Raw genomic sequence first — 25,683 nt, forward strand, 5'->3', positions numbered from 1 at the left:
TCGCTGGAACAGCGGTGAGTCTGGTATACCAGGCAAACGCCGGCCCTGATGTTGACCATTGTTATTGTATTTCAAATTCTATTCTGTTAAATACTATCATTGGTAAATTCAGAATCAAATTTTAAATAAAAAATACAAAATAAAATGAAAATGAATTAAAACAGAAACTCTGGTTTTGGACCCCAATAACACTCTTAAGTTATTTTTTTTTCTATTATAAATTCATAGTATTTATTGAGTGCCCAACTTTAAATGTGATTTTTTTTTTTTGTTTAAGTTGAATACAACTGATCTGTATGTAATTAATGCCCAATGGTGGATTAGAAAAGGTTATTTAAAACTTAAGTCAGTCAATTTTTTGTGTACCAATAGAGGGAATTTGTGTACCACTGGTGGTACTCGATCTACACTTTGAGAACCACTGCATTAAGACCTCAAAGTGTGAAACACTTCTAGGTTTACACAATTTGTGCTTATACTGAAAATAGAAGCAAGTAGCAGCGTGCAGTGCTAAGAAACAAATAAACAAAAAGGAAATCAATGAATTCAGCTATAGAGAAGTAAATGTTCTACAATATACTGTAAATACACACCAATTAGTGTAGCCTAGGTTAGAGTAATGATTCCCCAGGCAAGAGCAAGGAATCATTTCCTCATTTTTAATGGTTTTTGCATATCATTTTCACTGCAAATATATTTTACTGTAAGTTTTAGGTGAATACATTAACAAATACAAGTTGTGTTGCAAGGCTACATGTTATCACAGCGTGGTTCAGCTTGAGTTGTGTTGTGAGTCAGCATCACTCACAGCGTGTTTCCCAATTGTAAAATAGGTTTGGACATCAAAAGAACCTTGGTTTTTGTTGACTTATACAGTTTGCGGTGTCACCGGGAAAAAAATCCCTATCCTAAAGTCAATGCTCTGCTTAACATGTTTTGATAAAAAAAAATAATTAAAAAAAAAGCTGATCATTTGATTCAGGTATGTTAGAGGGAGACATGGAAAACAAGCTGGATAGGCGCTCTAGAGGACCAGACTTAGACACACAACCCTGGACTAAAACGTGTTTGGTAAAACCGACCATTTCTGATTACAAAAAAATGGAGTAAAGCTAGAAACAAACTTTTTTGTTAAAGAATCTACTCGAAGACTTTCCATGTCTAATGCCCGTCCATCTTAAAACATTATCTTTGTCTATCACCAATAATCTCAGTGAGTTTCAAGTGAAAGAAAAAAATAACCTCAGGCAAGGGCAAGTCAGAAGTACAGATGACGGACTATAAGCAGGTTCCTTTAGAGCAAAGGGATTGACTTTCTTTCATTAATTCTGATGACTTAATTCAATCAATTCTCTGCAAGACATTGTCATGGTGGTAAACAACCTCTAATACCACCTGCAGTGGCCACTTCAATAAATCTGTTTCTTCACACAGCTCCTTTATCCGAGGGCAGATTTACTCATCTTACAAAAGCTATAGGGTATTAACGTGCTCATGGCACAGAGAAATAAAAAGGTCAGTGCAATTATGGAAATGAGGGCTGAGCTCATTATTGGCAGTAACTGTATTTTGGGAAATTATAAGGCTTTTAAACAAATCATTATTAAAATTACTAATGCAGTAGCCAAGTATAAATGACAATAAAAAGTGCTACAATCAGAATTAAATAACAGTTGTATATACCGTAATTTTCGGACTATAAGCCGCTACTTTTTTCCTTCATTTTGAATTCTGCGGCTTATAGTCCAGTGCGGCTTATTTGAAGATTTATTTGGGTTAATAGGTAACAATTTATTACAAAGCGCCATCATAACATTGTCATAAGACCGTCATTCATACTTATGACATGACAGTATCATGGGCATTACTGAATGCTTATGTTGTGAAGTGACATCCGGCAAATTATGTCAATAACTCAATTTATGTCCAGCTTGGATCTTTTACATCCATTCAAAAGTGAGATAATTTGCCGGATACCACTTAATGACATCTGTTATAAGCATTCATAAATGCTCATGACAGTGTCATGTCATAATTATGACGGTCTTATGGCACCACTGTCTAATAAAGTGTTACCAAATACCATAACAAGCAATTAATGAAACAACTGGAACAGTAACTGAAGAAATTATTAGCACAGGACATGAATTTTGACTGTATATACATCTGTAGCACTGCAATGCATGCTCGGAGGCATGTTGGACAACAACAGTGTTGACAGCAGGTGGCAGAAGAGGTTGACTGTTTGACAGTGATGGCCAAATTAAACTTCTTGAAGCAATGAAGCTTTGCAGCCAATTGGTTTAAAGTAATAGGTATGACACCGATGTCAAATAAAGTATTACTGGTTAATATCCTTTTCGTGTAAATATCCCATAATACATACATACATACATACATACTACAGGAGAGCTGCGGCTTATAGTCCAGTGCAGCTTAACTATGAACACATGCCGTTTTCGTGCCAAATTCGGTGGGGGGTGGCTTATACTCAGGTGCGCCTTATAGTGCGAAAATTAGCGTACCTGTTGTCATTCAGCTGTGTATATCTTGGTTGAGGGTCTGGGTCCCCATCGTTAACATCATAGCTGGCATCTGGGTCCTGTGACAAAACATGCACCAAAGTCAAACTTTAGAGACTTGAAAATTGCAAACTACTTGACTGTGTTAATGCTAAATATTAAAACGATTAACCTTTTCCAATAAGCACATACACAACACAAGAAAAGTGGGAGACAGTGTTAAGAATTTGAAATTGTGACTATTCCTTTTAAACATTTATACTCACATAGTTCTGACTCAGGTCAGGATGGGTCTTCTCTATTCCATCATCAAGGATGGACACCACGACTCCTTTACCTGTGTAGCCCAAATTCCATGCGGCTCTGGCATTCAAGTCACGGTGGTTGTCATTGTACTGAGGGACAGGAAAAATAAAATCTGTAAGACTGTTGTCCCTCAAGACTTGATTTAATTGGATTGAGAAAAAAAAAAAAAATTTTTTTGAAGACAATTTTTCACACAAACATGCAGTATTCATTCTTGGTTAAAGAAAATTAATGGGAGATTCGAAAAGGAAAACTACAAAAAAAAAAAATTGTACAATTAGCCAGTATTGAAAGTGTTGAGAGCAACACCCGAAGCTACAATGTGCAATTTACATGGCTTATCATTTTCTATGACATTTGAATTTGACTTTTATCAAGATCAATGGGTTTTAAATTATAGGGTCAAAATTAATAACAGCAATGATATGTACTGTATTTTTCGGACTATAAGTTGCAGCTTTTTTCATAGTTTGGCTGGGGGTGCGACTTATACTTAGGAGCGGCTTATGTGTGAAATTATTAACACATTATGATATCATTTCACATGTCAGTTTGGTGTTTTGGAGTGACACTGATGGTTTGGTAAACTTGTTAGCATGTTCTTTATGCTATAGTTATCTGAATAACTCTTAATAGCTGCAGCCACGTTCGCGTTCTGCCTTTTTTGGCTATGTGTGTTCAATTGTATTATTGACTTTTTTATATTGAAATGCATGCTTTTAGTCTGTGGCGCTTTCACGCCCAAGTAGGGGTGCACTCGCACTTGTTTAAGAGAAGAAGAGTGCTTACACGGCAGAAGATTGACAGCTACACAGCGTCTGGGCGAGTGGGCGAGAAAGAGAGAGAGAAACACTGCTGCGATCATTGTTTATGCTTGTAAAATATCTCTACAGAGGCAACGCCTGTGTGTATAATCTTTTCTGTTGTTGTTGTGTGTTTTCCACCCGCGATCGGACACTTAGAGCCAGTTGTGTGGTTGTTTGAACGATGTGCTAATGCTAGCGAAGGCATCCTAACCGTCATTGCTGTAATAGCAGCTAATTATCATTTATTTACGTTGATGCGAACCTGTTTGGTATCGAGGACGAAATGGATTAGTATTATTTCTATTTTTAGTTTCACTCTTCAAATGATGGTGTCATGACGACGGCCAAAATAAAGTCAGCAAATTATATGGACATCCAGCATCGTCATTTGGGAGTTTAGCTCTCTGTATAGCCAGGACTGAGCCGTAGCGTCCTGGTGGGGACAGTATATTCGCATTTCGTTGTTCATGCATCATGTAACATTATCATACTGTACACTTATTCAGCATGTTGTTCTCTATTTTATTTTTAGATTAAATTACCTTTCAAGATGACATACTGTATCTGTTCTATATGTTGGATTTTATCGGGTAAATTTCCCCCAAAAAATGCGACTTATACTCCAGTGCGACTTATATAGGTTTTTTTTCCTCTTCGTTGGGCATTTTATGGCTGGTGCGACTTTTACTCAGGTGCGACTTATAGTCCGAAAAATACGGTACTCTTAAATGAAGTTATTTGGCACAGTCAGTTAAAAGGGTCATGGGGCAATGAATGCCAAGATTGAGAGAAAAAAAACAAAAACACAAACTTAACAGATAAAATCTTAATTCAGAAGTTGCTTTTCATATTACCTCGGGCAATCTTTGTGTGATATTAAAAAAGCTTATTTGGGCAAAAACATTTAAGTGTGACAAATACGCAACAACAACAAAACACAAAAGCAGTAAATATTTTTTCAGTGCATTGTTGTTTTTTTAATGGCTTTAGAAAAATGTGTTTATTAAATTGTATTATTCAATTCATAAAACAATCCTGATTCTACAGTGTCAAACCTCATCATTACTAGAGCTGGGGGTCTTTGGGCACCTAACGATTCGATTACGATTACGATTCAGAGGCTCCGATTTGATTATAAAACGATTATTGATGCACCCCCTCCTTTTTTTTTTTTTTTTAAATAAATGTTTTAGTACATTAGTTACAAAATTGTTCAAAAATCCTCTCAGGCTAAACCAAACTATTTCAGTATCAAGTTAGCATATAATAGTAAACAAATATACAAAAATAACAGTAAATAAAATACTAAAGTTCCCATTCTGTATCAGCAGCTTTAAACTACATTCAATTAATTTAATGTTGTGAATCAACTGTTACAGTTGTTAAAATTGCTCCCGTTATTCAATAATTTTCCCTTCTGTCTACTTTTGTCAAAGTTTTAAAACTATTTCATCATTTAAAGATAGATTCAAGACAAGATTCTGCCGATTTAGGAGTATTTTAAAGAAAAAGTTAATTAGGTTCGCTACAACAGCCTTCTAGAGAAGTCACTGCTTTAGTACTGCTTTAAGATGGTGGCTGTTTACTAATGCCGGAAAGTCATTTCGCATCTTGGTTCAATAATACATATTCTAACACCGCCTTCGTCTGTCATTTTGCATCTAGTTCTACATATATATGATATCTACTGTAGCTGTATGTTTGTAGCAACTAGCAACTGGGCGTTGTTTGTAGCGGCTGTCGGCCGCAGTCAGGTATACTTGTTTTTTTATCTAGCGGCATGAGTTGAACATGATATTTACTCTTGGTCCGTTCCTCATTGCGTCCCAAAGACCGCGCTGACTGTGTTTTACTTCCGTTTTACCTGGTGTAATTCAATAATCGGAATTAGGATGTTTGTGAATCGTTCTCGAATCTTCCACGGCCGAATCGCGAATAATCTAAGAATCGGAAATTTCGCACGCCTCTAATCATTACATAGGAAAAAATTGCATTTCAGATACAGTAAGCAGAGTTTTCTCTTTAAAAGGTGCTGCATCTCCTCGCCAACAAAACTGGTGATTATAGTCTTTTAAAGCAATGCAGTAGTTTTAGAGTTCAGTAATGAAGTTGTGTCATGCTGCGTTGTGCCTCTTCTCCTCATTCTCTTTTCAGCTAAGTAAACAAAAAAAATGTTAGTCTCCCCACACATGAATAAAGGAAATGGAAAAGACAGCAGTGGAAGGCACAGAGCTCTTTTGTAGCCACGTTGAAGAGTGTATGTTTACATTTTGATCAAAGCGAGCTGATCCCAGTGGTGAAAAGGATTTCAGAAAAGTAAAGGTGTTGCTCCAGTTTCTATTGACACTAGCAATTTAAGAAGCTTTACAATCTTGTGCTCTGTCATATTTAAAAATAGAAATAAAGATGTTTTTCCCCCACACAAGTTGGGTCTGCATTTCTCTGTATTGTTATTCAATATGTGAGGATACCTTCTATTTAATGTAATAATAATGGTGGTTTGTTTCGCAGAATTCTTAAATTCATACATCTGTTATACAATAAATATGCTTTTTGGTGTCCAATACACTTTAATCGCAACAAAGCAAGCCATAATAAAGTTTGCCTGCGTTTAAATAATCACACTACCAATTGCATTTTGTTATATCACAATGAATCTTCATGTAGTTGACAAATCCAGTTAACAGGAAATCACAAGGGTATTTACTTTTAGGAGCCTGGTGTGTCATTTAATTTCCGTGAAATGTGTATATGTATGTATGTATGTATGTATGTATGTATATATACATACAGTGGGGAGAACAGTTATTTGATACACTGCCAACTTTGGCAGTGTATCAAATACTTGTTCTCCCCACTGTACATACTGGACTGTCTCAGAAAATTAGAATACACAATATTCTAATTTTTTGAGACAGTCCTGTGTATATATACAGGACTGTCTCAGGAAATTAGAATACACAATATTCTAATTTCCTGAGACAGTCAGGAAATTAGAATATTGTGTATTCTGTGTATTCCTGAGACAGTCAGGAAATTAGAATATTGTGTATTCTAATTTCCTGAGACAGTCCTGTATATATACACAGGACTGTCTCAAAAAATTAGAATATTGTGTATTCTAATTTCCTGAGACAGTCCAGTACATACATACATACATACACACACACACACACACACACACAAATGCACCCACACACAAATTATATATGGCGAAAAACACAGACAAGGCTAAAAAAGCAGTTTCTCATAGCAGATTCATGGCGCAATAAGCCCCCGAACTATTCTTAATTTGTCCGTTTTACCGAGGAAACCCCTGTTTACAGATGTCGCGCAACCGCTTTTGTTTCGAATGTAATCGTATTTATTATTCGAAATGTCTGTCATTTTTAGCTTAGAATCATTAATTGATGTCTAATGTTTACTTAAAAAAAATACTTTAAAAAATTATTCACTCGCATATTTTAAACTTTTAAACCAATTACGTCACAATGAAAAAATTGGCGTCTGTAAAAAAGTCACAGATATCGACCTCATAACTATCGCTTAATTCAATTGTATTTTTTCGTTACCGTCGCATTTTCCCCAATATTTTAGATGATAAATAATCGATCCAAACAAAGAAAAATTGAAAAAAATTGTTTAACAGGGTAAATATATAAAAAATATATATAAGAAAATCTCGACCACTCCTTGATGTCTGCGATTTCTGCATCGCGACCCTTCTTATATTACCATGTTTCACCAATAAAATCCCCAAAAATGTGTCTTGACACTCAGTGATACATGCTACATGGAGTTTTTGGATCGGAACAAGGTAGGTACGCGGTAATATCTCGTTAAAGTCTGTAATTCTGCTCTCGTGGGCTCTCACTTCTAGTTGGGGTTTTGCTGTTTGAAAAAAATGTTTTTTTAAAAATGCCCTCCTGTTCAAAATTTTTCTTCCCTCAGAAAATTGAGATTTTAAGCTTTCCAATGATGTATCACACATGCATATACAGTAGGACAATTTTGAAATTTGGCCAAATTGAGGGTCTCAGAGCGGAAATTCAAGTCACCTGAGTGTTTTCTGCCATATATATGTATAAATGAATGATTCAAAGTATCAGGAGTGGGAATTTCGCTTACTTTTCAATTTTTAAAAGCTTGCAAGCCAGAAAAGAAGACATGCTTTGGTGTTAAGTACAAAAGCCCTTCCATTCAGCAAAGTAATATAGACAAGAGATGCTTCCCTCAAAAGGAAACCAAACAGTTTCACATATGCACACGTATGTAAACACGGTGGAAACAACACAGTGCCAAAGTCCTTTGTTGGTATTGATGAGTGAAAAAAATAGCCCAACCAGTATGCAGTAAAAAGAACAAGGCCCACACAGACGAGGACATGCGGTTTAACCAGATCAGGACTGCAACTCACCAAGTACCACTGCTCCTTCAAAAGTGGATCATGAAGTTGCTCAAAGATGTCCCTTTTTTTCCTACGTTTGACCACCTGTTGCTCCGCCCATGTCACCTAAACAAAGAAATGAGCAAACAAAAACAACAGTGAGGGCAACATTAATAACGGAAAAACAATGTGCCAGCAATTGTGTCAGCTGTCAAGTTAATAGATACCCTCATTCTCAGTATGATGACAATTTACAGTGAGAGAAGAACCACAGTGGGATTGTAGCTTCCATTCTACTGAGACCCGCTGTTGAATTCCACAGCAGCATGAGACTAATGTAAAATATATGAATCATTGTGGCGCAAGAGCAATTTAAGATTAAACATTTTATTTGTACAGTTATGACTTAAGAATCAATAAATGTGTATGCTAGTAAGACATATACAGTAAAACCGATGTATTCATTGAAATGTGTCTTAAAAAATGTAACAGAATAATTATGAATTAAAAAAAGAAATTACACAAATGCTCATATGACGATTGATAAATGGTAACCATTTTATTTCAGATCGCTAGAGATAAGAGACTGTACAGCAGTAATGAAAGTCACATTAGCTCCTACACTGACAAGTTGCCAATTCACTGGTACAATCGTGTAATGGAATATAAAATAATTTGTAAAAAGAGCTGCAGATTTTAAGTGTAAGGTTCACGTTAGTATTGAAATCTGGGGTGTGCTTTTACACACATTTTATATGTTCTGGAATGCGTATTTCAAGTTACGGCTGAGCTGAGATGCATATTAGGTTTAAATAAGACAAGTCACTTCCAAAGATAAGCTGATGTTTTACTCATCTGCAGCTTGTTGCTGTCAAATGGTTATTGATGTTTATGTGCCTTCAGACATGGATGCACATCGAGAGGGTTAGAAACAGCACTCAACAAGATTACCATCACCAAGATCATGACTATACCATACATTTTTCTTAGTCATGTTGTCATTCCAGGTCCATGTCCTAAGAACAGATTTTCCCCACATGTATGTAGCTCTTCATGAAGGAAATCTGATCAACCATTCATAAGTACAGCATATACTGTAAATTATAGAACTCTATATCAAATCCTTCCTCTATTCCATAATTTATGTGTGATTAATCAATATTATCATCACAGAGAAACCACTGAAGTGATGCAACTCGCACTCTGTTAATTTAGTGGAATGGAAACAATATGAACCAACTAATATGTTCTTTAATTGTTGTAAAAGACCTTCAATTCCCTGTTTATTCCCGGTTATCTCCTGGTTTGCTGCTATTGTGTCTTATATTTATTTATTTATTTATTTATTTTAGGGCTGTCAAAATTATCGCGTTAATGGGCGGTAATTAATTTTTTTAATTAATCACGTTAAAATATTTGACGCAATTAACGCACATGCCCCGCTCAAACAGATTGAAATGACAGCAGTGTAACGGTCGCTTGTTACTTGTTTTTGGTGTTTGGCGCCCTCTGCTGGCGCTTGGGTCCAAATGATTTTATGGGCTTCAGCACAATGAGTGAGCATGGTGTAAGTATTGACATCAACAACGGCGAGCTACGCGTTGATTTTTTGATTGAAAATTTTACAAATTTTAATAAAACGAAAACATTAAGAGGGGTTTTAATATAAAATTTCTATAACTTGTACTAACATTTATCTTTTAAGAACTACAAGTCTTTCTATCCATGGATCACTTTAAGAGAATGTTAATGCCATCTTGTTGATTTACTGTCTTAATGAACAAATACAGTACTTATGTGCCGTATGTTGAATGTACTGTATATATCCGTCCTGTGTCTTATCTTTCCATTCCAACAATAATTTACAGAAAAATATGGCATATTTTATAGATGGTTTGAATTGCGATTAATTACGATTAATTATTTTTTAAGCTGTTATCTATTTTTTAATTAACTCAGTTAAAAATTTTAATCGTTTGACAGCCCTAATTTTTTTTTTTTAATTAAATTATTCAAATTATTCACCAATTAGTAGTTTCATGCTAGTTATGTATCATACCAAAGTGCCCTCAGCTGTACTTCTCAGTAAAAGCAAAGCAATACATACAATTCAAAGAGAAAGTGTTTCCAGTACTGTGGTTGGGATTTTTTTTAAAAGCAACTGAGAAACACATGGCCATTTCAAGGAAGTCTAATGCGGTTGATTCACACGAATGTGTCACTGTCTGAAAAGACACTTTTAGGCCGATACAGCTATTTTTCTTAAACAGAAAGCCAATAAAAGCTGCCAAAGAGAAATTGCTCTTTGCCCCATTTTAATTCTGCCAATATTAAAAAGACACCACACTAAATTGTGGCAAGCATTTCATTTTTCTATAGAGTCAATTTATACTTCATGCAGGATGCTTGTAATTTTTGGACTACTAATATATATTTTTCCTCCATTTACCCTGCAGTGTTTAAAACGAAGCAGCATATTTATGGGCTTTTTTGGAGAAATTATCTTCCTGTTTTTTTCTCCTTAATAACAAAAAAAAAAACTTGTATTTTTATTCTATTTTGCTTTGCAGCCCAGTGTGTCATGATGTTGCACCTTAGAGTGTGTCTGACAACTGGTGCGAGTGTTCCATCATGGCAACACAGTGCTCCAATGCAAATGCATCTTCGGTTTTGTGTTAGTGTTGCAAAAACTCAAGTTTGTGAGAAGGCCCGCTTTTTCCATGTACTGTAAATACCAGCTCATTGTTAAGGGAAGACCTTTGGTACCACTATAGAAGCACCATTGTTGTCGAACCATGGATTGTTAGACATCTTGGCTGCATGGATGGTTAGACATCTCGGCTGCTACTAGCGGCGACAAAGCTTGCCAGCCGCTTTAGACTCTTGTGGATTTAATAGATGAATAGGCCTCCATCCAATGCTATGTACTGGTACAAAAGAACACATTTAAAAGGAGGGATATCTACTGTTTGCTTAGACAAGAGGATGCTATGCGAGTGCCAATTAGCTGTTTTCAAACAGCACTCGAAGGACTTTATTGTTGACACTCTGTCCGATGTTTGATGAACAGACAATGACAGAAGAATATTTTGAGTCTAGCCCTGTGTGTTTGACAGAATTAAAAACCGATAACCACAGTGTGTGCTACAATAAAGCTGCCATGGTAGCGCATTAGCCCAAGTTAATCAAAGAGGTGAACATAGGGATTTTTAGGAGGACTTTGCCAGTGGAAGCATAGACATCAACGTAAACTGCATTTTATTTTTCTTCTTAATAAATGTAGCAACATTTTTTTTTTTAAGTTTGGTGCTTTGTGGTTTCAGACTAACCTTTTAAATCTCCCTTTAAAAAACTAAATATAAAAATAATTATCCTAAAACATGTATTTTACGTCATTGTGCTGTCCTCGCCAAGGTCCGAGCTAGACAGCAAGCTAAGCTGTCATCCTTCCCCTCTCTCTCGCTCTAACTCAGCTGTGCGACTTCTTCTTGGGAGCAAAGGCGCTCTTCCTCGTGTGTGGGCGTGGGCTCTTCTTTGTGTGCACAACTACAGTGGGGCAAATAAGTATTTCCACTAAATGTGCAAGTTCTCCCACTTGAAAATATGAGCGGCCAATAATTGTCAACATGGGTAAACCTCAACCATGGGAGACAGAATGTGGGAAAAAAAAAAAAAAAACAGAAAATCACACTGTTTGATTTTTAAAGAATTTATTTGCAAATCATGGTGGAAAAAATGTATTTTGTCAATGCCAAAAGCTTATCTCAATACTTTGTTATGTACCCTTTGTTGGCAATAACAGAGGCCAAACGTTTTCTGTAACTCTTCACAAGCTTTTCACACACTGTTGCTGGTATTTCGGCCCATTCCTCCATGCAGATCTCCTCTAGAGCGGTGATGTTTTGGGGCTGTCATTGGGCAACACGGACTTTCAACTCCCTCCACAGTTTTTTTATGGGGTTGAGATCTGGAGACTGGCTAGGCCACTCCAGGACCTTGAAATGCTTCTTACGAAGCCACTCCATTGTTGCCCTCGCTGTGTGTTTGGGATCATTGTCATGCTGAAAGACCCAGCCACGTCTCATCTTCAATGCCCTTGCTGATGGAAGGAGATTTTCACTCAAAATCTCTCGATACATCGCCCAATTCATTCTTTCCTTTACACAGATCAGTCGTCCTGGTCCCTTTGCAGAAAAACAGCCCCAAAGCATGATGTTTCCACCCCCATGCTTCACAGTGGGTATGGTGTTCTTCAGATGCAATTCAGTATTCTTTCTCCTCCAAACACGATAACCTGTGTTTCTACCAAAAAGTTCTATTTTGGGTTCATCTGACCATAACAAATTCTCCCAGTCCTCTTATGGATCATCCATATGCTCTCTAGCAGTTCGCTAGACACGTCTGGCAGTGCAGGATTTGAGTCCCTGGCGGCGCATTGTGTTACTAATAGTAGCTTTTGTTACTGTGGTCCCAGCTTTCTGTAGGTCATTCACTAGGTCCCCCCATGTGGTTCTGGGATTTTTGCTCACCGTTCTTGTTATCATTTTGACGCCATGGGGTGACATCTTGCATGGAGCATGGAGGAAGATTATCAGTGGTCTTGTATGTCTTCCATTTTCTAATAATTGCTCCCACAGTTTATTTCTTTACACCAAGCGTTTTATCTATTGCAGATTCAGTCTTCCCAGCCTGGTGCAGGTCTACAATTTTGTCTCTGGTGTCCTTCGACAGCTCTTTGGTCTTGGCCATAGTGGAGTTTGGAGTGTGACTGACTGAGGGTTGTGGACAGGTGTCTTTTATACCGATAATGAGTTAAAACAGGTGCCATTAATACAGGTAACGAGTGGAGCCTCGTTAGACCTCGTTAGAAGAAGTTAGACCTCTTTGACAGCCAGAAATCTTGCTTGTTTGTGAAATAAATTCATTAAAAATCAAACAATGGGATTCTCTGTTTTTTTTCCACATTCTGTACCCATGTTGACAATTACATGCCTCGCTAATCTTTTCAAGTAGGAGAACTTGCACAATTGGTGGTTGACCAAATACTTATTTGCCCCACTGTACGTTCAGAGAACAGAAGTGGGACTTGTGGTGTGTGGCTCCCTTTACAGCCCACTGCATGCAGAGGACGCACTTAGCATCCCATATTAAGACATGAACTCATGCGGCTTACAGTTAGATGAGGAATATATATATGGATTTTTTTTCTCTGAAAATTTTGTGAAATCTGACTTGTGCGGCTTGTTGTCAGGTGCGCGCTATTGTGTGGAAATGACAACTCATACTCACTTCAACTTCAGTATCAATGATCAAATGTTAAAATCACTACGCAACCAATGCAAAAGGTTATAAAGCTCAGTAGCTAGTAATTGAGAAGGTCTACTCTGTCTTCGATAGGTTCATATTGTAATAGGCCAATATATTCTGTAGGTCTTAAAAGATCAGTCACATTGGATTCAATGGATAGATCTAAAACGGCTGCCGATACAGGGAACTCTTTGAAAACAGCTGGCAGTAACTAAGTTATGAGATACAGAAATTGTTTGATGCCTCACAGTGGTTGTGCACTAAATTATTAAGTTGAGAGTGTCAGTGTCGTCATTTGTTTTTCTTAATATCCTTGTTGGACCACAAAATTAAAGCAAAGCCAGATTTTTATTTATAAATTTTAGCTATTTCTTTAGTCTGTTTTCAGTGAACGCTGTGGCAATTCAGCCCACGTGTGAGTAATTCAACGAAGGGCATAGTAGCTTAGCAATGAAATAAAAATCAAGTAACAGCTGACACCACTGCATTAGTTAGACTACAAAACCACAATTGACAACTACCCCAAAAAATATTTACATTCCTCTCATGAACTATAGCAACAACAAAAAAAGCTGGACTTCAATGGCATTCGGAGGCATGAAGGTGGCAGATAAAGCTCAGCTTTAAGTCCTCATTAGGCCCTATTAGAGGGATTTGAGCCAGTATTTGAGATCTGGGTGACGTCCAGATCTTGATGTCTTTCAACACCAACAAAAAACTCTGGGGAAAAACCTAACTCGAATTACACCTTTGCCATCTGACCAGCTGGCTGTGAATGGGGAAAAATCTTAAACAATAAATTAATGAATTTAAAAAAATAAATAATTAAATAAAAAAATAATTTTAATGTGGAATTTGTTCAAACCATCTTGAACAAACCAACAACAAAAACCATAATAGGGGTACCTTTGTGACCCACTGTGAACTTTACAAGAGGATATATTGGAAGGGTAATGCTTCACATTCTCTGAGGTGCAGTGGGGAACAGAGGAATTCAACAACAGGAAATGGAGGCCCAGTGGTAAAGGAAATCCCAAATAGAGAGGGAGGTGGCTTTTTCTCTAACAAAGACAGCAGACGATTGCTCTTTTTCCCCAGCCTGCACCTGTGTTGCAAAGCCGCAAAACCAAGAAAGCTATTTTTTTTTCATGGGTATTAACCCTATACTGCCAAATGTATCAAATTTTATACAAGCATTTCTGGGCCTCATTGCAATCAAAAACTTTGTTTAAAACCTTATTGTGTTCAATCTCACTTTAGTTATTTTAGTTTTACCACGAGAATTGCATGTAATTCTTAATGTATCATTTATGATACAAATTAGAGACATATTATTAAATATTACTATTCAAAGTTATTTTTCTTTTTATTATGTTTAAGGACCACATGGACCTTTCAAATTTTAAATGAGATCAGAATTTTCTGTTCACTATTTCTGGGGTCAGGCATTAAGCAGCATTATGACGTTGCTTTGTATAGAGCAGGGGTGCCTAAGTCCGATCCTCGAGAGCACCTATCCAGCTTGTTTTCCATGTCTCCCTCCTCCAATACACCTGAATCAAATAATCAGTATCGTTATCGGGCTCCTTCAGAGCTTGCTGATGAGCTGATCAGTTGATTCAGGTGTGTTAAAGGAAGGAGACATGGAAAACAAGCTGGATAGGGGCTCTTGAGGACCTGACTTGGACACCCCTGGCATAGAGTTTAACAACTCATTCAGTGCCATTGAAAGATTTGTCAAATATCTATTTAAACTTGCAAAGGTCATAACCATTAGCTTAGGTTTGGCTGCATGCCACATTCTAAAGTGATAAATCATGAATGATAATCTGAATAAATTAGCCACAAAATGCCCCCCACCTCATAAACAAACTCGACGGAGTAGAGATATTAAAGAAAATTGTTGTCATTTCTATTGTTTGTTTTTTTTTTCTCAGTATTTTTAAATTCCCATAATGACGTATCCCTAATGAACCGTTTATTTTGAATGAATTTAGGAAAAAGATCTTTTGCACCATTCAAAAAGGATCAACGGAATTCATTATTTTGGACACGAATGTTGTAAAAAAAAATTAAAATTTTTTAAATAAATTAATCTCTCATTACAAAATATGAGGCATATTGAAGCTAGGTGACTTCAATTATACACATGTTCATTTATACCAATGGGAAAATATCTGGAAACAGTCTTTCTTTCTGTCTTATGCTTAAATGTTTTTGAAATATTTCCCCACTTTCTTGCGTCATTTCCAGTTAAAAGATATCCCGTTATATAAGTTTTGAAAAATCACTGCGGCCCAAAATACAATTTTGGGATCAACTCAAAAACCTCAAACATCACAAACATCTGCTGGATAACAATTTTATCCACTCAGTGGAAGAAAAAAAAAGCATTATTCAAAGCTAACAACAGTCTCAGACAGAAAGTAGAAATACATATTTACACACCAATGTTCTCGCTGATGTCCTGATTTTACTTTGGCAATTAAATTTACAATGATTAAAATAAGAAATCTACATAACACTTTTAGGCTCTTTCCTACCATTCAAATGACCCATATTCCCTTTGCTATGAATAATAATATCATACTAATTTCTACTCTGTCCTTCCCAGTGGAGTAGGGCAAAGGCTCTTTTTCAAGCTAACCTCAAAATGACTTGCACAGCTACTGGAAAATGCAGAAATACGAAATTCCTATTCCAGTGAAGAAGGCTGAACTGCATCTCAGAGGTCTACAGATCAGTGTTTATGACTTGCAGGCCTCCCCAGGGAAGATTCTGTTCAGCTTCTCTATCAAATTTATGACAACAACCCGTGTGGACAAATTTGACATTTTTGACATACAGCATTTAAGCTACGGATCTGCTTTTGCCCAGACTGCTGTCACTTTTCTGCATGTCACTTCTGCCACATACTTAAAGGCCTATGGATTAATAGACTATTACTACCGATGTAAAAGAAAAAAAAACATACTATAATACAAAAAATAATCTTCTTTCAATAACATAGTTCGCACATAGTATATCAGCATTTTCCCTAATGCTATCAATTAAAGTGTTTTTTTTTCTCAAATGTCATTTAATTATTACTATCATTTACGGTAATTCAAAAGTCAAATATATTACTCTTACCTTGGGATCTCTAAGTAGACGGACATGTGTGTTCCTATGATCAGACAGTGATCGCTTCGCCACCGTACGATGCTTGAAGTGATAAAAGTCACCGAAAACCTGTAAAGCAAATACAGAGTAGTCAAGTACAGCATGCTAAAAATAATGGAGACCTAAAACTCTAGATGGCTATTATGACGGCGCATCAGAAATCCCAAATTTCTCACCTTATTTTTTGACCAGAGAAATTTATTAATAGGTTGATTAGAAAAATTGAGCACATTACTTGGTTGCAACCAGCAGAGGCACTGTTGCTTAAGAAGCAAATTCAGAACATCCAGATAGCGCTATCCCACCGAAAACAAATTTTTAAAATATCAAACTCTTAATGTTCCATAATCAATTTAGGAACATAATTGTTTGGCCGTCTCAAAGAGACAACGACAACACAAATTTTAGGGGAGCAGAATACAACACAAATGATCCACTGTTCATCTTAAAGCAACACTAGGTAACCTTTCATTTTAGTCAATTTTAGAAACACAGGTGGGAAAAAGCGGTAGTGTTTTGCCTCAAGGAAGACTGCATTTCCCATGAGGACCAGCGCACAGTGTCATAAAATCCTGATCTACCGGTTGCCTGCAGATGGATTAAACGAGATTTCCGTTTCCAGCGGCTGTGTGAAGGATGAATAGCAATGAGGCAATGAATCCAGTTGTGGCCAAACAATAGCCTATGATGATATTGAAAAAATAAACATTTGATTTTGTACCGTAGTTCTCCAACGCCCCCCCCCCCCCCCCCCAATCAGCGCTGACGAGTTCAGTTGGGAGGGGCGCGCGTGGTCATGCCAGCGAGTGAAAACCGGGCAAATGTTCACTCTTGAGTGGCCTTTTATCCTGGTAGCCTCCCTTTTTCATTCATTTAACATGAAGGATACTAGATCTAAATAATGTTTTTACAACCACTGACATCAATAGACATCTACTTTTTAATTGGGATGGCTGATATTGAATGATCATGTTTCAGTGCCAATGACGGGTTTGATCGTTGGATTGGATATCTATCAGGTTCAATGGCAGCCAATGAGTCATTTTATGAAATATTAAAAGGTGATTGAGGTAAGAAGGTTGTTGATGTGTTTCCTCTGAGTGTTATAAGTGGCAATACAGCAAAGCTATGTAAGGTCAGTATTAAAACAGCTAATTTTTAAAGCAACTCTGGTTCGTCAATCACTGTCAATAGCAGCTAATGTGTTAATCACTTCTGGGGATGGGGGGAAAAAAAATCAGCGCATTTGAAAATATGTGGAGCTATTTTTAAAAACAGATCTGAAGGCTGATACGTCTTCGTACTTACAGGCACCAAGCTGGTGATCCCTCATGCAGTATTCTGCAATTTGTGTTGCAGCACCTCTTAGGGCCAAAGAAAGCAAATCTCACTACTGAAACGTGCTTAAATCAAAGTAAATGAACCAAATGTACTGTACAAAAAGCCAATCGAAAGTAGAAATGTAAAATCTAAGAGGGATGGTGCAATTTAGTTATGTGTGTTTACTAGCGCTGTTATGTCTGTTGAGATTGTTTGTATACCCATACAAAGAACAAGCTCAAAGGAATGAAGTTAGAAGTACGAGAGTGGAAAAATGTTACGACAGAAGGCATGAGCTTACGGTTCCTCCTGAAGAATATACAGGTCCTTCTAAAAAAAATTAGCATATTGTGATAAAGTTCATTATTTTCTGTAATGTACTGATAAACATTAGACTTTCATATATTGTAGATTCTTTACACACAACTGAAGTAGTTCAAGCCTTTTATTGTTTTAATATTGATGATTTTGGCAAAAAAAAGTCAACAAAAACCAGAAATCCCTATCTCAAAAAATTAGCATATCACGAAAAGGTACTCTAAACAAGCTATTAACCTAATCATCTGAATCAATGAATTAACTCAAAACATCTGAGAAAGATTCCTTAGGCTTTTGAAAACTGCCAGCCTGGTTAATTACTCAAAACCACAATCATGGGCAAGACTGCCGACCTGACTGCTGTCCAGAAGGCCATCATTGACACCCTCAAGCAAGAGGCTAAGACATAGAAAAAAATTTCTGAGCAAATAGGCTGTGCCACAGGCTGATTGCCTCCATGCTACGCCGCATTGAAGCAGCTATTTCTGCAAAAGGACTCCCAATCAAGTATTGAGTGTATAGCTGATATAATTAATTGAAGGTTGACTTTTTTTGTATTAAAAAACACTTTTTGTATTTGTCGGATGAAATATGCTAATTTTTTTAGATAGGGATTTTTGCTTTTTGACTTTTTTCCCAAAATCATCAATATTAAAACAATAAAAGGCTTCAACAACTCCAGTTGTGTGTAATGAATATAAAATATATGAAAGTCTAATATTTATCAGTACATTACAGAAAATAATGAACTTTATCACAATATGCAAACTTTTTGAGAAGGACCTGTAGATGTAGATAGTTGATTGTGATGGTCGAGATAAAATCTTGGGAGGTGGGACTTATCAAAGATATAAAAGGAGGGTGGGTGAGGTCCATTAAGTGATATAATGAAACAATGGAGTCATAAATTCCTTCATTAGACCCATGGGTTTAAAGGCACAGATCATGTGTTGAACAAAATCAGCTGCTGATATTTGAGCATTCTAAATTTTTGGTTACATTGTCCTGCTGTGAACAGTGTTGTTTCTGGACATCACAATCCTTTTTAGGATTACCAACTTGTGTTAGTCCCCTACGCTTGTGAGGATAAATGGAATAAATGGACAAACTTCTGTTATATTCAAGAACCAAAGACAATTTGGTACTGCACTTTAATGTGTGCCCAACAGTTGTGTTATGAAGATATTTATCTGTAGATTCAACAACTTTAATTATCAACAACGTGCATTTTATGTTGATGTGTTGGAGGCAAATTAGCATTGTATCTACACCAGCCTAGAAGAAATGTTCTCAAAAGAAATTAGTTTCTAGGGAAACACACAAACCCACACTAATGCAAGTAGTTACGTACGTGTTCCAGAGATTGCCTCCCATTAGGAACAACTCAACTGTTAACAAAATATTCACACATGCACACTTGCCACATTACACTCAAGAATGTCCATTTCAGCACTGCAGCCCAACCATCATCTGGCAATCAGTACCGATGCTTAAGGGCTAATCATTTTCACCATTTAATCCAGACCACATTGTGTCTGTGGTTTTACTACTTTCCACTTGGCAAGAAAAGCCATTTACAGCAGTTGGAAAATGTAGATTCAGAATTTTAGAGTGACCATTACTGATGCAGTAAGTTCATCACAGATAAAGCAGAAAAGGCTTATCAGTGTCCCTCTGGGTAGCACATGAATGATCAGAGAAACTGTTCCATTGTGTTCATTAAAATTCACATTTGTGCTTGGTATTGTGCAGTTAACTAAACAAATGCACCTTGTGGGAATCCATGTCTTTAAAGGTGTTATGTCTTAGCTGCAGTGAATGTTTACACAATTGTGTTTAACAAAGGAAGACCAAAACACTGTTTGAAGATAAATGGGGGAAAGGATTTTGAGCCTGTAATATAGTGATATGAAGTCGAGTCACGAGTTGCACTTGCAAACTTTGGTTAATTCCATGAAAGGCAGTACATTATTGCGGTTAAAACGGAGCAACGACCCATGACATATTTTACTTGGCATTGGAAACATTAGGCATTTATTCAAGCATGCAGAATGTTTGTGCCTCAGCGACTTCTGATTAATTAAGAAAATGAGACACTGAATTTGCCCTCCAAGCATAGTTGTGTTGTGTATACAATGGATCCAAGCACGTGAAGAGTAAGTAGTCAAAACAGTATGCAGCCTTAAATGCATTCAACAAACCACAGTCAATTTTAATATCACAGCTTATTCATTCCATCGTTTTGTTTCTTTTTTTTGTTTTGTTTTGTTTTTTTTTTTTGTTTTTTTGAAGTTATAACTTGTACTTAAGTTGCATGTTGAATGTTTGGCTTTTTGAGTTTCTTCCAGGGGTGATTGCTCTAAGACTGCAAGGGAAGCACAGCTTCCCATAAAATGTCAAAATATGTGATCAAATGCAAACTGTTGCGCATACAGGTTATTGACGAAATATGCGCTACAAGCGCTCAACTTTTGTTCAGAATCAGCTTCTTTATTACTCGGTTTGATGCGGCTTACTTTTCGTTCATTCGTGTAGCGTCACAGTCTTTTAAACAGTGAAAACCAGACAAGTCATAGCTAAGGGCTGGGTTTGTCCTGCCCAACGGACGCTGTGTGTCTCTGGAAGTCTTTAGGCAGTGACCAGGGCTTGGCTGGCCCAGACGCTCTGCTTCTCTGCATGATGATTGAATGATCTGTCTGAGGCTGAATCCCTTTTTGATTGACAGCGAAATGAGCGAATCAGCGATCTTGTTGGTTAACGTCAGTGGGAAGAATCTTTCAATTTTCATCCCGTTGTTCTGAGTTGAACCGGTGTCTTTACTAATCATTCTAGCGACACTTTCATTGTTAAAACGGCTAGCAAAAAATAATATATATTTTCTATTCCTGGTGTTTTTCTTTTGTAGGTGCTTGTGTTTGTAGACTGATTTCTGTCACTTTAGTTTCTTTCCCTACTAAGCAGCGGGTGCCGCTGAGCCCCTCCACCATCACAAAGCACTCCTTGGCGTACACAATTTCAGCTTCCCATCCTTGAAATACGAGCATCCGCCACTGGTTTCTTCCTAACTACTTCCAACAAACCAAATATGGGTTTCAGAACAGATTAAAGTGCCTGTGACACGAAAAAGCATGTTTATTTCATAATACACGCGGTATTTTATGCCCCTGAATGATATGGACCGCTTGGATGTGTGTGGAAGCGATCGCTATATTTATTTATTTTTTTGAATCCCGCGCCATGAAAATGAGTGACTTCCGGCTTCGGTCTTGCATTGAGGAGGAGGGCGCTGTGACGTGTACGGTAGAAGACGTTCTCTTCACTATACAGTGTACTGTTGTGTATGAGGACGAAGGATTCAGCTGATTTTGTGGATTAATACTTTTATTTTTTGCATCACGCCAGCCAAACGGCTGCAGAAAAATCATTCTGTATGCGGGAGAGGCGTATGCGCCTTTTTGGAGTTTCAAAAGGTTCCCATTCACCGTGGATATTTACTGTGGGACCATTGGACTTACAAGGAAGTGAGTAAACATCTTGTTTTGTATTATGTCAAATACGAATACAGTGATTACAAAGTAAACACTATAAAATTCCTTTAAATAAAGGACTACTTACGTTTGATCATTGATAGGCATGTAAAAAGCTATCCTCATGCTCATTAGCAGTTAGCTGTTAGCGCGTTAGCTACACAACAACTCCAGCCACCCTCCTCCAGGGAACGAACTGTAAATTGCTCTCCGCCGTGCGGTATGCCGATCCGCAAAGAAACTCGACAACCGGGTCGTCATGTCAAATAATCCAGGCTAGTTATGTGTGATTTTCCACTTCGAAGACTTTGAAACATCCCTCGGTTCGGGTTAGCGTGTCGGCTAGCTGTCACTCCTTCTGGTCTGTTTACATTCTCCGAAGCCGGGGAAGGGAAATTACATATGTCCGATTTAGGTGTCATAAAATATTGTTCGGGAGGTGTGACAGTAAAGGTGAAGTCGACTGTTTTGACCATTATGGAGTAATTTTGCCATTTCGTCTTGAATAAATGGATTTTTATTATTTTATATTCCATTTAGCACAAGATTGTTATTTGTCATGACCATGCCATTTATTTAGCAATTGGGGAAAGTACTTGGGTAAAAAGAATATCCTGTAAAAATATTGGGAGTAGAGAGACTGAAACAATGACATTTTGCCGCTCTCTTCGTCGCGTTTTCCTCATTGTGAATAGTTCCCCCTCGACGGGCTGACTGGTCCTCCTCAAGCCATTTATATAGCTATTGGGGAAAAATACTTGGATAAAAAGAATATCCTGTAAAAATATTGGGAGTAGAGAGACTGAAACAATGACATTTTGCAGCTCTCTTCGTCGCGTTTTCCTCGTTCTGAACAATTCCCCCTCAATGGGCTGAATAGTAAAACCGATGAGCCTAGTCTACCGCTGACGTCATCCACCTGTTGGGGACGCTAAAGCCCTATAATGGTAGGCGTGGCTAACCGGCAGATTAAAAGACTAATTTCTCGTCATCTGCGCTTTGCTAAATTGTTGTATATAGTTGAACCGTCTCAAAATATGATTCTAATTCACATAATAATGCCATTTAAGACTTTTTTTCTGGTGTCATATGCTCTTTAAGTAATGAATGTACTGGATGGCTAAGTTACCTTTAGGGATGCATGCTTAAATTGTGGAGATGCACATCCTTTGGGTCAATCTAATTTAAAAGCCTGATGAAACATTAAAATTAAGCTCCTAATTTTTGGCAACAAAGCTTTTAATTTTCTACAAATGACAGTAATGCTCACATGCTTCTATTGTCTCTCAATTTTAGATTATTACCTCAGGCAACAGGATGCTGAACAAAAAACAACACACTAACTTGTAATATCAGAACCAAACGTCAAAGACAGTCATGATTTAAATATAATAGTGGTGGGATTCTATTAAAACTACAGTAATTCATATATGTGTTTTAAAGTACTTATTTTTTAATCAAACAATATTTGTGATAAAAATCTTTAGTTTTTCCATTCGAATGAATTGTGGCCAATTTAAACATCATTCAAGTCAAAACCTTTTCATTAGTTTACCTCATACAGTACACTGATTTGTGCTATTCATAATTAAGTGGAATATGATGAGCTGACAATATTCACAAGGCTCCAACTTGTTCAAGTTTGTATATTCAGATGTGCAGTGATTATTCAGATACAGTTTTTAGCCAATTCCTGCTTGGGGCATCAGAGGTACAGATATGGACTTTTTTTTAGAACATTAGTTACCTGACTGTCATGAATAGTTCCCCATTTTCCGTACACTGTAGGAATGACTGATTTGACTGGTTATGTTTTTTATTCTCTCAATGACTCGAACTATCTTCAATTTGCTATGCTACAGTCAGGAAGTGGCAATGGTGCACCAGTGATATTCATTTGTATTCTGGACATGAAGGGGGTGAACACATCCCACTATAACTATATCTAGGAAGGGGTCTTCAAATGTTTTCAGTAACAACAGAGTCGTTTTTTAAGAGTCTTAAGACTGTGCTAAACACTTGCTAGTTATAAGGAGAAAGTCACTCAACTGTCAAGACTGATTGATTCTCCTAAATGTTCAAATATATTACTCATTATTTAAATGTAACTGATAACTCCTCATGGGCAATGGATTTCATTTTAAATACGACTAGTGACTGACAGATGTAATTACAAAAATGAACCACATCATTTTATGTTACAATGCGGAGTCTCCACGACAAAAGAAAAAGCCTGGACTTAATTATTAAAACATCAAATCATATCAACATGAGTTTCAACAGCTACAGGTTTTAGGTGCATCATTTATTTGGATTTTTGCTCACTATGTCAGACCTTAACCTGGTGGAGTTAATGAGGATGAAATGCATACAGAATTTTGGTACAACTGCTCCAGGACTGTCTTCTCATGGGCCGATGACAATCCTACTCACAGCAAAGTATGTATTTATTAAGAGGTAGTGGGATTGTATGAGCACAGATACTAAACAAAGTAGGCATACACTTGTTTTGCTCCCATTTTTCTTTGCTATCACACAGTGGGTACGGAAAGAATGCAGACCCCCTTAAATGTTTTGTTATATTAAAGCAACACTAGGTAACTTTTCAACCTTTACAAAATATTTTCACAATATTTGTGATAATATGTCGACTGACAACTAGTTGAATGAGACCTCTTTTATATCGTGAAGGGGTATGTATCTCTGTCACCGACACTATTTAACTTTGAGGAGGGTAGCAGGAACCCTGCCACACAAAAAGACTACAAATGTGGTGACTGCTTTACGGCATACGTCACTTCTCCCTTTTCGTTGTAAATACGGAAGTCGATGTGAACGCTTCCACGCGAATTCTGCAAAGATGGCAGAGTAACAAAAGAGACAAAAGTTTTTGTCTGAGGAAACACGAAAAAGAAAAAGGATGAAAAGACACTCAAGAATTGACACTGGCCCAGCTTTCACTCGCTGGCGTTCGGGTGGGGGAATACAGTACAAAATCAAACGTTTTCTATTTTCAACATCATCATATGCTACTGTTTAGCCACAATTGCATTTATTACTTCATTAATATTCATCCTTTACACAGCCGCCGGAACCGGAAATGTCATTTAATCAATCTGCAAGCGACGGGTAGATCAACATTTACCAAAACTTAAAAGTTACCTAGTGTTGCTTTAAGCAATTTGCTAAAATCATTTAAGTTCGTTTTTTACCCCACTAATGTGCAAAACGCACAAAAGCATTCAGACCCTTTGCTGTGACTTTCACATATTTAACTCCGGTGCTGTCTACTGATCGCCCATGAGATGGTTCAACACCTTTATCGGAGTCAAGCCATGTTTAATTATACTCATGAGGAGGTAACACTTTACAATAAGGGTCCCTTAATTAACATTAGTTAATGCATTTTTCGTAAGCTTGAGAACGATAAACCGATACGACCGGATATCCGGTTTTACAGGTGAGAGATACAGCTGTATCGATAGCAAAGTTACCATTCGACAGTAATTAGCCATTAAATATTCAATGAACCGATAGTAGCGATAGAATTCGGCTATCGCGAGCACAAGAATCAGCTTCTAATGCCTAGTTCAATGCATTGCTTAATATGCGCTTGTGTCATTCACCACACAGCGCACTTAGATTGTGACCGCAGTCATGGTTGCCTCAACTTCCCATTCATTTCGGCAGAACCGCTAGTAGTCGCCGTCATTACCCGATCATGTCATAACAACGCGAGAGCTAACAAAACGACTGTAACGCACGCTCCGTAGCGTTTTCTTCCCAGCCCAAACCGAAACTAGTAGTGGCAACGAAGCAACATGCTAAAACAATGGACAGTTTGCGCACCACGCCAGCGACGTGCAGCGATTGATTTTCAACGCACCCAGGAAAACAGAAGTCGGACTTGGAAGTGACGAAGGCAGTCAGATCTGTTCGCATGGGACAGAGCCAGTGTGAAGCAGTACAGAGATCGTGAGTTTTTAACCCTGAAAAATAAGCCACTACAATGGTGGAAAGCGCAGCAT

The 25,683-nt window shown here is 37.3% G+C and overlaps 1 protein-coding gene across 4 annotated transcripts in view; it reads right to left on the minus strand.

Moving 5' to 3' along the window:
- The window catches only part of furina (furin (paired basic amino acid cleaving enzyme) a), a 113,117-nt gene that overhangs the window by 45,834 nt on the left and 41,600 nt on the right, over positions 1-25,683 (minus strand). For all 4 annotated transcript variants that reach the window (XM_057844566.1, XM_057844487.1, XM_057844639.1 and 1 more), the window contains exons 3-6: positions 16,461-16,559; positions 8,052-8,147; positions 2,789-2,917; positions 2,526-2,602 (exon numbers count right to left, since the gene is read on the minus strand). In XM_057844566.1, the coding sequence (XP_057700549.1) occupies positions 2,526-2,602; positions 2,789-2,917; positions 8,052-8,147; positions 16,461-16,559 (401 nt within the window). The remainder of the gene's footprint in view (positions 1-2,525; positions 2,603-2,788; positions 2,918-8,051; positions 8,148-16,460; positions 16,560-25,683) is intronic.

The sequence above is a fragment of the Corythoichthys intestinalis genome, chromosome 1 (assembly GCF_030265065.1).
Source record: "Corythoichthys intestinalis isolate RoL2023-P3 chromosome 1, ASM3026506v1, whole genome shotgun sequence".
Taxonomy (NCBI): Eukaryota; Metazoa; Chordata; class Actinopteri; order Syngnathiformes; family Syngnathidae; genus Corythoichthys; species Corythoichthys intestinalis.